Source organism: Alexandromys fortis, unplaced genomic scaffold (assembly GCF_014885135.2).
Source record: "Alexandromys fortis isolate MF-2015 unplaced genomic scaffold, M_Fortis_MF-2015_v1.1 scaffold_16, whole genome shotgun sequence".
NCBI lineage: Eukaryota > Metazoa > Chordata > Mammalia > Rodentia > Cricetidae > Alexandromys > Alexandromys fortis.
Window position 1 is genome coordinate 19,471,577 of NW_026067893.1, and position 13,652 is coordinate 19,485,228.

At 38.1% G+C, this 13,652-nt stretch overlaps 1 protein-coding gene across 4 annotated transcripts in view; it reads right to left on the minus strand.

Annotated features, from left to right (window-relative positions):
• Positions 1-4,951: 4,951 nt before the first annotated feature.
• LOC126503086 (cytochrome P450 2C25) overlaps positions 4,952-13,652 on the minus strand; it is a 222,092-nt gene continuing 213,391 nt past the window's right edge. For all 4 annotated transcript variants that reach the window (XM_050144648.1, XM_050144639.1, XM_050144628.1 and 1 more), the window contains exon 9: positions 4,952-8,661. In XM_050144648.1, coding sequence (XP_050000605.1) covers positions 8,480-8,661 — 182 coding nt within the window. In that variant the 3' untranslated portion in view covers positions 4,952-8,479. The remainder of the gene's footprint in view (positions 8,662-13,652) is intronic.

Genomic DNA, 13,652 nt, shown 5'->3' on the forward strand with positions numbered 1-13,652 from the left:
AAGCGCTGGGATTAAAGGTGTGTGCCACCACAATGGCCCCTTTAGCTTTCCATCAAAGGCAATCTCTTCACCTCACCCAACCTCAGCCCGACATGAAGGCATCTCAGAAGGGCCAGAGTGAGCAGCTGCTTCAGGCATTCTGCCCCAAGCATAGCAAACAGACTCCCTCACTTTATGACTGAAGGGGGTTGTCTGCAAGGAAAGAGCAGCACCTCTGCACTCATGGACAGGGTGGAGAGGCTAACTGACCACAGAAGGGACCAACACAGCAAAGGCTGGGGTCTCAAATATAAGATATCCTCTTCCCATAGCTCACTCGGTCAACAGGAAAACCACCAGGAAATAAGAGAAAGTGCAAATGGTAGAAACTAGTTTGAAGGAGACTAGAGTTGGGAGCCCGGGAGGAGCTGTGTGCTGCAGCAGCCCTCATTCTCAGCCCTGCAGCACCACCTGCTGGCTCTATGTTGTTAGGAGAAAAGTGTTTGAGAAAAGCAACCCCAGTTCAGCACTTGCTGCCTGAGCAGGCAGGTGGATCAAATCTGCTAGGAGTGCAGAGGCAGGGGAGCATGGCAGATTCCCGCCGCAATAAACAGTACGCTGCATGGCAGACTTAGCTTTAAAAAAAAAACCCAAAAACCTATCTTTTCTCATTTTGCATACCAATCCCAGTTCCCACTCCCTGCCTTCCTCCCACTCCCCCCACTTTCCTCCCACCCCAACACAACCTCCATCCCCTCAAAGAGGGTAAGGTTTCCCATGGGAAATCAATAAAGTCTAGCACATCGCTTTGAGACAGGACTACCACGGCCTTACCCACTCTATCTAGGCTGAGCAAGGTATCCCTCCAAAGAGAATGGGTTCCAAAATGCTAGTACAAGCAATAGGGATAAGTCCTGATCTCGCTGTCAGTAGCCTCACAGTCTGCCCCAGCCATACAACTGTCACCCACATTCAGAGGGCCTAGTTTGGTCCTATGCTGGTTCCCCACTGTCAGACCAGAGTCAATGAGCTCCCATTAGCTCAGGAAAGCTGTTTCAGTGGGTATCCCATCATGGTCTTGACCCCTTTGCTCATATTATTGCTCCTCCCTCTCTTCAATTGGACTTTGGGAGCTCAGCCCAGTGCTCCCCATCTGTTTTCATCAGTTGCTGGATGAAGATTCTATGATGACAATTGAGGTAGTAATCAATCTGACTACAGGGCAAGGCCAGTTCAGGCACCCTCTCCACACTTGTTTAAGGTCTTAGCTGAGGTCATCCTTGTGGATTCCTCAGAATCTCCCTAGTGCTAGGTTTCTTGCTATCCTCATAATGGCTCCCTCAATCAAGTTATCTCTTTCTTTGCTCTCCATCTCTGTCCTTTCCCTATTTTGACCATCCTGTTCCCTCAAGTTCTTCTCCACCTCCCCATTTCCCCTCCTCCCCTTCCACAGTCCCTTCTTTCCCCACCCCCCTGATCTCAATTTCCTCAGGAGATCTTGTCTATTTCTCCTTCCCAGGGAATTCATTTATGTTTTTCTTAGGGTTCTCTCTGTTACTTAGCTTCTCTGGGGTTGCTGATTATAGGCTCATTATTCATTGCCTTATGTCTAATATTCACTTATGAGTGAGTACATATGATGTTTGTCTTTCTGGGTCTGGGTTACTTCACTCAGAATGTTTTTATTCTAGTTCCATCCATTTGCCTGCAAATTTCAAGATGTCATTGTTTTTCCCTCCCCTGTCAAGTAGTACCCTGTGTAAATGTACCATATTTTCTTTATCCATTCTTCGGCGGAGGAAATTTAGGTTGTTTCCAGGTTCTGGCTTGCCTGCTACCTGATTAGTGAAGATTAGTTAGACGGGGGAGGAGCCTGCACTTGTGCCCCAGGACCTAGGGCCTAGTGACTGGGCTGCCCTGCTCCAGAGCTGATCACTCAGCTCTTGGTCTGGTGTGTGCAGTCACAATCTGTACATCAGAGTTCCTCTGAGGTTGCGTGTGATGGGTGGTTTGGGGGTGGAGTGGAACTTGTAGCTTACAGGGTCCAATTGATAGGGGTGAGTGGAACAGCCTACCTGCCAAAGACTTGCTTGCTGGCTGGCTAGGGAACCAGAGGCAGGTGGGTGGTGCCCAAGGTTTTCACCCAGGACCTAAGTAGGGCCTAGAGATTAGGTTGTCCAGCTGGGGAGTTGGTCACTCTCCTCTTGGGCTGTGCTGTGCCACCACATTTTCTTCATCCATTCCTTGGTTGAGGGGCATCTAGGTTGTTTCCATGTTCTGTCTGTTATGAATAAAGCTGCTATGAACACGGTTGTGCAAGGGTCTCTGTGGTATGATTGGGCATGTTTTGAGTCTATTCTATGCCCAAGAGTGGTAATGCTGGGTCTTGAGGTAGATTGCTTTTCAATTTTCTTAGAAACCACTATATTGATTTCCAAAATGACGGAACAAGCTTGCACTCCCACTAACAGTGGAGGAGTGTCCCTTTGTATCACATCCTCTCCAACATAAGCTGTCATCAGTGTTTTTGATTTGAGCCATTTTGACAGGTGTAAGATGGTATCTCAGAGTCATTTTGATTTGCGTTTCCCTGATGACCTAGGATGTTAAGCAATTTCTTAAATGTCTTTCAGCCATTTGAGATTCTTTTGTTGAGAATTCTCTGTTTAGATCTGCACTCTATCTTTTAATTGGATTATTTGGTATTTTGATGTCTAGTTTCTTGAATTCTTGATATATTTTGGAGATCAATCCTCTGTCAGATGTGGGGTTTGTGAGGATTTTTTTTTCTGATTCTGTAGGCTAGCGTTTTGTCTTTTTGACCATGTCCTTTGCCTTATGGGAGCTTTTCAGTTTTAGGGGGTCTCATTTATTAATAATCACTCTAAGTGTCTGTGCTCTGGTGCTATATTTAGCACTGGAGAAAGAGAGCTAAGTTATTAAAGGCTAGGTTCACAACCAAAAATAAACTTTCAACCTTGACCATTATAACCTGCCTAAGCCAGGGCTCAGTGTGGCATCATGTTGGTTGGGTACCATAAAACCTTTAATTCCTGTTTCCCCGAGTAAATAGAATCTGTCCTAGGGCTCTACTCCTCTTATGGCCATTGTTGCCTCTTGACAACCCTGAGACCTCTCACTTGAAGATAACACATGTCCACTTGGGATTGGTCTCCACCCTGACTATTAGGACAACATATAAGAACAAATTAATATAACAGCCCAGCCTTGGACACATTGGACACATTAGACTTGATCAGAGAAACAGACTATACCCATAAGTCATTATAGGATCAAACAACATAAACTGGTCACCAAGGAAGCTTGGATCCCAATCTGAAGTTGCTGAATTAATGAGAACCAAACAAAAACGGCTGTCTGTACTCTGTCTTTTTAATGACTTTGTTTCATTTTTTAAATGATTTACTTCTTTTCCAACTCTCTATACTCTTTTTCTTCTCTCTCTCAATCCTATGCATATATTTTAAACATACTGTTTCTCATTTAGAGGTCTTTTATGTCTTAGTCTTTTCTATTGTGTATAAATAGAAAAGACTGTCCAGAAGCGCTTTTTAAAATGCTAAGCATCTTGGTCTCACCAGCCCTGGGTGCTGTCTCACCTCTCTCAGGTTTAAAATATGGTGGAGATAGTTCACCACAGGCTCTAGGACCTCTGAGTGGGAGCCATCCTCACCACTTCAACACTGGATAGCACCGTGCAGCATATAAACACTTTTTATCTGAGCAAAAGCTAAATCTGCCATGCAGCAAACTGTGTGGTCTGGAAATACCTCTGTATGGCAACAGGAATCTGCCAAGCGCTCCTGCTTATTGTGCATGCCCACTAGACACAATCTGCTGCCTGCTCAGGCTGGGAGCGCTGAGCCATGGGCATAGTCTCAGCTACTTTCCTCGTAACCCCTAGTAGGCACACAAGCATTCGTGCCCACAAACTCCATTCAAGTGCTAGGCCTCCTGAAAGAGTCAGAGCTGTTTGTGCTGATGTTTTGAAACCACACGTGTTTTGTTGTTGTTGTTGTCTTTTGTTTGTTTGTTTGTTTTGGTTGATACAAAATGGATACAAAAAGAGGACCCATTTTTCTTTTGCATCCAAGAAATATTCCTCAACATCAGGGGCATTCACAGACATATCTTCAAGGTACAGGCTTGGAAAAGGTATTCCAAACCAATGGACCTAATAAGAAATCTCTTGTTACCAGTGTAAGCTGGAACTAATTAGACCTCATGCCTAACTTAATTAAAAGAGATAGGTAAGAACAGGAGATGCTCATCTGCAGCAAACTTTCTTTTAGACTACCTACTAGCTCCCAAATCATGACACTGAGACTTCTTATAAGTTATGAATACTCAACATTGTTTTTGCTCTCATTTTATTCTGTTTCTCTTCATCCATGTTTTGTCTTGGGGCTTTATACCTCTCTCTCTCTCTCTCTCTCTCTCTCTCTCTCTCTCTCTCTCGTTTATATTTAGAACATGGCCTCCTGTGCCCATGCACTGAAGGCTACTTCTCACTTTCTCTTCTATCAGGTTTAGTGCAGTCAGATTGATATTAATGTCTTTAATCCATTTGGGCTTGAGTTGTACATGGGGATAGATATGAACATATTTTCATTCTTCTACAGGTTGACATCCAGTTATGAAAGCACCATTTATTGAAAATGCTTTTTTTCCCCATTGTATAATTTTAGCTTCTTTGTCAAAAATCAGGTGTTCATAGGTGTTTGGATTAATATCTGTGTCTTCAGTTTGGTTCCATTGGTCAACCTCTCTGTTTTTAAGCCAATACCAAACTATTTTCCACTACTGTAGCTATGTAATTGAGCTTGATGTCAGGAATTGTGATGCCTCCAGAAGTTCCTTTATTGTATAGGATTGTTTTGGCTATTCTGGGATTTTTGTTTTTCATTATGAAGTTGAGTATTGTTCTTTCAAGGTCCGTAAAGAATTGTCGTGGGATTTTGATGGGGTATTGCATTGAATGTAGAGATAGATTTTGGTATGATTGCTTTTTTTTTTTATTATGGAGATCTTATCCATTCAAGAACAAGCAGAATCTTTCCATTTTTGATATTTTCTTCAATTTCTTTTTCCAAAGACTTAAAATTTTTGTGAAATAGGTCTTTAACTTTTTTGGTTTTTGTTGCCTCACGATATTTTATGTTATTTGTGGCTATTATGAAAAGTGATGTTTCTCTGATTTCCCTCTCAGCCCCTTGATCATTTGTATATAGGAGGGCTACTGATTTTTTTTGAGTTGCTCTTGTATCCTGCCACATTACTGAATGTATTTATCAACTGTAGGAATTTCCTGGTAGAGTTTTTGAGGTCACACACACACACACACACACACACACACACACACACACACACTTATATCATCTACAAATAATAAAGTTTTGACTTCTTCCTTTCCAATTCAAAGCCCCTTGGTCTCCTTTTGTTGTCTTACTGCTATAGCCAGAGCTTGAAGAACTATGTTGAAGAGATATGGAGAGAATTAATAGGCTTGTCTTGTTCCTGATTTTAGAGAAATTGCTTTGAAATTTTCTCCATTTAATTTGATGTTGGTTGTCAGCTTGCTGTATATTGCTTTTTATTACATTTAGATATGGAAGCAGGGGCACAAATCAAAACAAATCAAAGTCAGGACTAAAAGAGTATCAGAAAAATTTCAAATCATAAAATTGAATAATTGACGAATCTCCACTAATAATACCAGATTCCCAAGAACAATATATTTGTTCACTAATTTATCATAATGAGTTGACAGGGATCTAACACTAGAGTGACAGGGTATTACTAAGATTCAACTAATTATGCCTATTCCTTTGTTTATTCTTGATTGTTAGAAGCCCAAGCTGTTCCTAAGTACTTAGGTCCATGATACTGCTGCCTTAATTTCCTTTCTTTTTCTTTCTTTCTTTTTTTTTGTAAGTATCAGGAATGAATTTCAGTGAGTATTGAAGAGTCACCCATGTTTAATTTCCAACTGCCTAAAATACTCCTGAACCAAAAAGGTAGGATTAAGACAAAAGACTGCATTAACATGATAGAAGGAAATGAACATACCAATTGAAAGTTGCCTACATTCATAGTTAAACATTCTGTTGCTGGAACAAAACAAATCACCAGTTTGGACCAAAACATTTGAGGATTGTAAGAGATCTGAGTACCTTATTTTTGTTTGTTTGTTTACAGTTTGTACTGTTTTGAATATTTTGTTATAAAAACGCCAAGTATCAAAAATATTTTTTAAAGTTCTAAATTTTTTTCTCATAGTGAAATACAAAGGAAGAATATATGAGATAATGAATAACAGATGTTGATTATATGTGACACATAACAATGTTTTACATATAGAATTAAATAAAATGCATTATTTCACATGCAAGAATAATAAACATTATTATTTGATGTGGGAGGTTTAATGGTTGCTCTGTCCTTTTAAGAGACAAACCATGCCCACTCCCTCTCAGTCCACTAAAATAAGCTGATCTTTAGCTTCCAGCCTTATTCCCTTCTTTTTGGTCTCGCGCTTAAAAAGGCTGTTTCTGTCTCTCCCCACTTCTCCTCTTCTTCCTTCTCTTTTTCTCTCTCTCTGTCCTCTCTCTGCTCTTTCCCCTTCTCCCCTTCCCTTCCATAACCCACTTAATAAATATCCAATCTCATTCTGCAAGGTGTGCAGCTATCTCCTTCATTGTTCTTCCTCTCTGTCCCTCCTCCAAATCACACATCTCATTTCCTCATGTTCCCAGCTTCCATTCATCCCTGAGTTTACCCAGAAAATCTCATCTACTTCTTCTTCCTAAGACAGCCCATGTGTCTCTTTTAGGGTCCTCCTTGTTACCTAGCTTCTCCAGGATGTGGATTGTATCTAATATCCACTTATCAGAACAATGTAGATGGAGTGGGCTGATCCAGCTTTCACTGTCTTGTCATTCTTCCAAGGGTAATGAGGACGAACCATAAGGCATGCTCCAGCTCTATACACCCAAGAGGGCATGCACAACCTTTCTCCCGCATTTTATCCCATCACATCTGCATAGAAAACCATGCCCATGGCAAATCATCCCAAAAGACATTGGCCAAACAGATCAAGCTCTAATACATGTCTCCTTTTTTTTTTTTTTGCTAATTAAGAGGGTTCTAATTCAACATATGCAGTAAGAATTATCAAGTATTATCCAGATGAAAGAACAAAAATGAGCAAAAGTGAAACTACAGTGAACAAGAATAACATCAAACAAGAAACACATTCTAAATAATCCAATAGCTGTCCTATTCGGAAGAGTCCAAGTCTTGTACCTAATATGCCTTTAGCTAAGGTACAAAAGGATTATAACTATCTAGTCTTCAACCCCATAAAAGCCCTGAGAAGGAAAATAGTATTACCTGAATAGGCAGGAGGTCTAAGCAAGTGACTTCCAAAAAAAAAAAAAAAAAAAAAAAGTAAGAAATAACAGAAAGTGCAGGCCGTGTGGACAGACAACAAATGTTTCTAGGTAACATTGGGGCATACAACTTAGGCTATAGGCCTAGAATATTATCATTATTGTATTCAGCATCACCAGTGTGCTGTGCAAGTGCCTCCAGTAACTGTAGAAGATCCCCAGCTAAAGAGCTTTCTCACACCATCCTCTTCAACAATTTCTTTTGCATATGAGTTCCGGGGAAGAGTATAGGCCTGGGTGTGTACATGATAACCGACTGCTTGTACAATAGTGAGCATTTGCCTCTTTGTGTGCTGTGTGTGTAAGTGTGTGCACCTGCATGATCATGTGGAGGTCTGCGTTCAGTCTTTGGTGTTGTTACAGGGGATCCCAGTGTGACACAGGGCTTGGCAATTATACTAGGTGAGTTGGCGCAATCCAGGGATGCTTTAGACGCAGTCTCCCACTGTGGTATAAATAGTAATCACCACCAGGTCTGACCTTTAGGTTTTGTTTTGAATATAAACGTATGTACTTGAGCCCTGTATGACAAGAACATTGCTGTCTGAGCCATCTCAACAGTATTCCCACTTTACATTCTGAAAATTTCTTGTTATACAGTCTACCAGGACCTTTGGGAACTCCTTTTTCTTTCACCTCTTATTAAAACTGATGGAAAGTCTGTTGAAATCAGAAATACAAATTTAATATGTTATTGTCAAGGACATACAAGAGCCAGAAACATGATTGTGAATTATTATATAGTTGGACATTATTCATTTTATGTGGGTGCCATGTTAACTACAGCTTTAGCTACATGTGAGTACAAAGGATAGTAACAGGGCTATGGAAAATACGAAATGGCAAATATCTTTGACGATTACTTCAGAGACTGTAAAATGGAGACCGGATGATGTCCGTGGGAAATTAGAGAACAGAAGCTGTGAGAATGTGGAAGGATTCCACATGCCTTCCGGGAAAGTGTTAAATACAAGCTTTGAGAGTGATTTCAGAGAAGAACACAGCAGGAACCAGGCATCTGATCTTCATTAGACAGGAATGAAGCAGAGCTGGAAAGGGGGAGGTGATACAGAAATTACATTGACTTGTGGGGTATCATTGATATCTTTCGGGGGAACCAGAGATTTCAGCTTGAAGTTCTGTAAAATGGTGGTCAGGAACAGAAACAGCTCCATGCGGGCCAGACCTTCCCCTAAACACATTCGTTTTCCTGTAGGGAAAAAAAATGTCAAAAATGGTAACTATGCCTTGTATGTGAGTGAGTGTGAGATACAGTATGCTTGTAACTAGTACAAGAGACTAATGTAAGTGCTGAGTTATTGGATGAGTGTTTAGTTGTATGGGTGGGTTAGAGGACAATTGCTTAAGCAAATAAATAAAGATGGCGTGTCAGGAGCTGTGTATTCAGGTCTCAGATCAGCATATATAAGCAAGTCCTATGTGTCTCTGCAAAGGAAGTCCAGTGGAGATAGTATGTCACTTGTCAGGAAACAGTGGATCTGGGCACATAGAAGAATAGTGACATATTTGCTAGGCTTGTGTGCACTTTTCTCTTTCATTATATTGGTGAATCATTTGGTGATTTTTAGTTTCACTTTGGCAGTCACACATGCAACAGCTATAATTTTCCCTAGAAACTCCATTCTTTCTCAAATGCTTTCCCCTAAGATTCATCAGGGGGTTAATACTTCTCAATTTTCTTATTTGGAAATATTAACTGCAGTGCCTTATTCTGGAAACTTTCCTGACTCAGTAGAGGCAGTAAAAATTAACTGGATATGCCTCATAATTGTTTTCAGAGAAAGGGAGATAGCAATACACCGTGAAGAAAGGAACTCAGAATGGTAGTTGCAGGAAATAATGGGTTCACGTGAGGAAACAACACCTGGAACAGTAACCATACCTTCCAGTACTGGGAAGGAGATTGAGGTAATCAATACATAAAAAGGGGAATTACACAGCACCAACTGATGAGAATAAGTTCCCTAGATACCAAGCATTAATGGTAAGATAAGTTATACTACAAGAGGACAAAATCTAATGCAAAGTCTTTAAGGATAATTCAATTTTTACCACACACAGGAGCAATTTGTAGGTGGAAGAAGAAAGATACAGTGGAATGGGACAAGAGTGTTGACAAAGTTTGTCTTTTATAGAAAGAATGAGAGGAATAGCACCACCTTGAAGGCCAGGAAATATATAAAAGCCTTTCCTACAGACACAAAAGAACTCCTGAAGTTTAAATATTTTTGTCCTTAGAGCAATGTACCCATGTCTAAACCTTTAACTTTTAAACTGCGAGTAGCTGCCAGCTTACATATGTGCTGCAAGAAGAGTATGTGCTTGGCTAGGTAGTTAATTAAACTCTCAAAAGTGCAAGACTCTATGCCTACATTGAGGTTATATAAGGGATGAGAAAATGTGTTTGTGTGTGTAGGGGCTAAAAGTGGTTTTTATGATGACTATGATGTACTTCTTAGAAGTCAGTAATAGAAACCAATAGTAAAAGTATTCATGGAATTCTGGTAGAACAAGCTCTGATAATGAATAAAAATGGCTCATGTTATTTGGTGCTAATTGTGTGTAATCATTATCTAGTCATTAAGTGGCTCTGGACTTGAGGCAGGATGCTGGCACTGAGTACATGTTTTTCCCAAATAACATACGATCTTAAGAAGTATATTGTTGAAGACAGGTTATCCAGAAAGAAAAACCAGAGGAATGAATGAGTTATATAATTATATAGCAACATAAATCAAATTAGCATAGCAGATATTTTCTGATCATTTCACACAATCATTGATGATCTACCTTATTCTGAGCAGTTCGTGAACCTTTCTCTAAAACTGAATACATACATGGACACAAAGCATTTTCAACAGATGCAAGAAATTTTAAAGAAGACCTTGCAAACTATCTGATTGCCATTCACTAAAGATAAATACCACCACCTAAGTAAACTCTTGAAAGTTTAAAAACTCATGGAAACTGAACAAAGCTCTACTGAATGAAAACTAAGACCTACAATGAAGTCCCTCCTAAGAAGTTAGGTCATAGACCTCATTGTCCTACAAAACAAAAGGAAGGGAGAAAAAGAAAGGGTGGTAAAGAGAAAGAGATACAGAGAGAACACACATTAACTAAATGGTACACCTGAAAGCTCTAGAAGAAAAGGAAAAAATAATATCCAGGAGGTAAAGATGGAAAGAATAATCAAACTGAAGGCTGAAATGAGTAAATAGAAACAAAACAACAAGACAATGCAAAGAAACAAGGAATGTTAGAGTTGACTCATTGGGAAAAACAATACACTTGATAAACCTTTAACAAATATACTAAATATACTAAAAGGTGAAGAGAAACAATCTAATTTAATAAAAGTAGATTTGAAAATGGCATAAGCAAAAAACACTGAGGAAAGTCTGATGACAATAAGGGCACAGTGCAAAACTATGCATCCAACTAAACTGGAAAACCTAATAAATAGACAGATATAAACTTTTGATATATACAGATTACAAGAGTTTAATCTGATTTAAATAAACTTATGAATCATAGTGGAAAAGAAGTAGTAATTAAAAGTTTTCAATCCAATGTATTTCTATACATTCAAGACCAGCCTGGTCTTCAGAGTAAGTTCCAGGACAACCAGTGCCTTTACACAGAGAAACCCTGTCTCAAAAACAAACAAAACCAAACAAGGAGGAGAGAGGGCGACAGAGAGAAAGTACTACAGAATTATTTTTCAATTTGCCTCATGACCAATCATGTAAAAATTCTCAATAAAATACTTGCAAACCAAATACAGGACCACTTTCAAAAGATTATGTACAATGTTAAAATAGGCTTCATTTCAGAGATGAAGGTATTGTTGAATATACATATATAAATAATTTGATTCACCATATAAAGAAAGTAAAAGATAGTGACATAATTATCTTATCATTAGTAAAGGCTTGTTCCCAAACAGCACATTCCTTCCTCTCAATGTCCTGAAATAGACTAGGGATATTAGGAACTGAGGTCAACATAATAAGAGTGACTTAGCATTAACCCATAGACAAAGTCAACCTAAACAGAAAATCTCAAAGTATTTCTACTAAAATCAGGAACACGATAGGAATGTCCACTTTCTCCATATTTTTTAAAAATAATATTAGAAGTATCAGTTAAAGGTATAAGGCAACTAAAAGAAATAAAGGGAAGGTAAATAGGAAAGGAAGAATTAAAAATAGTCCTTACTTGTTGATGATATGATTATTAAAACCCTAAAATCTACACCGGGACCATCAACAGCTGAAACACTCTTTCAGCAAAGTGACAGATTATAAAATTAACACAGAAAAATTAGCAGGTTTTCTATGTTCAATTGAGAATTGTTCTCAGAAGGAAATTAAAGAAAAAATCCTTTCACAATATTCTTAAACAATGACAACAAGAGCAACAAAAATAAAAAAAACCTAACCAAACGAAAAAATATACAAGCAAGCAAGCAAGCAAGCAAGCAAACAAACAAACACATTTTAGAGTATTTCTAACAAAATAAGTGAAATATTTAAGATAAAAACTTCAAGACATTGAAGAAACAGACAAAGATATCAGATGATGGAGAATTCTCCTGTGCTCATGTGTTGGGAGCAGTGAGACCCCAGATCCTGAATTTCTTGTAATCCCCTGATCTGAGTGCCTACAGCTGCTCTGAGCAAGAGACCTTCAGGAGTTCCTGATGGCAGGAGAGTGTTTTTCTGGTAGGTTTGGCTGGGACGTAGCTATCTTTATATAATCTGCCCCTGAACACAATAAAGGGGGCATTCTTGGGGAATTCAAGGATGACCTGTGTCGCTGTCTCTCTGTCTGTGTGTGTCTGTGTATNAAAGTCTAAAGTTCTTTAGTATTTGAAAATTTGGAGAAAGTATTCTATTATCTATCTTATCTTGGGGAGTCCAAAGTTTTATACCTAAACTACTTTCTATCATAACTTTTGTCATCCTAAAAATATCCTTTTATACTAGCATAGTTTCTTAGATAAAGAACTTAAACTTTTATTTCTCTCAACCTTATAAATTTTACATCTCATTTGCACCCTTCTCTTCTAAATTTGATGACAAAAAGGTGCAACTATTTAGTTATAAATATCTTTGAGAGACACAAGCCCAAGAAGGATAAAATATTACCTGAAAAAAATTTTATTTTGAGATTATTGCATAATCATACCATTTTCTACTTACCTTTTCTCATCCAAATGCTTCAATTTTTGTATTTCCTTTTTGTATGGTAATCTTTTCAATTCATGGGCTTCTTTTGTTTTATTAGTTATTATATATACATATATATGGCACATGCACACATATATATATAAATTATTGTTTAAATTCATAAAAACATACATATTTGTGTATATATATGCACATATACACATACTACAGAAGATATGGCTGGTATTAAAGTGTGTCTTCCTTTCTCAACATCCAGATTAAAGTCTTGCCAGTTACTGACTGAAGACAAACATCATAAGAATATCTTTCTGTTTCAAATTAAGGAAAAAATCTCTCATTGGTATGCTCTCTATTTTTGGAATATAATTAATTCTGGATGAATTCAAGTTGAAAACTAAGAATAACATCACACCCTGCTTCCTTTTCACAATATACTATGAAATTTATAAATATACAATATGTATATTTGCATGTTTTAGTATATACATATGAGAGAGACAATATAATTTTTATCTTTTTAAGTTTAGAGTACTTCTTTACATATGATAATCTTTAGTTTCATTTACTGTTGACAACTTACATGATTCCATTCTTCATTATGGGTACACATAAAATTCTATTGGGAACATAATGATATCGTCCAAATTTATGTCTTCCTTCTTTATTAATGATTGTGACAACCATACTTGTATATAATATGTATTTCAAAAGTTATAAAAACATAAATTAATTCTGTATAATGTTGTTTTAATGTAAGTTTCTGGGACTAAATATTTGGTATTTGCTACACCAATATGTGAAACTTTCCTTGAGAAAAACAATTTCTCACACCCTCCACATTCTTTTATATTTTAATTAATTAATTAATTAATTTTGAAAAAGTATGCTTCCTCATTTAACTACCAATCCAAGTTCCTTTTCCCTACCCTCCTTCAACTCTCTTCACCTTTCTCCCAGCACACTCCCCATCCATTCCTCAGAGTGG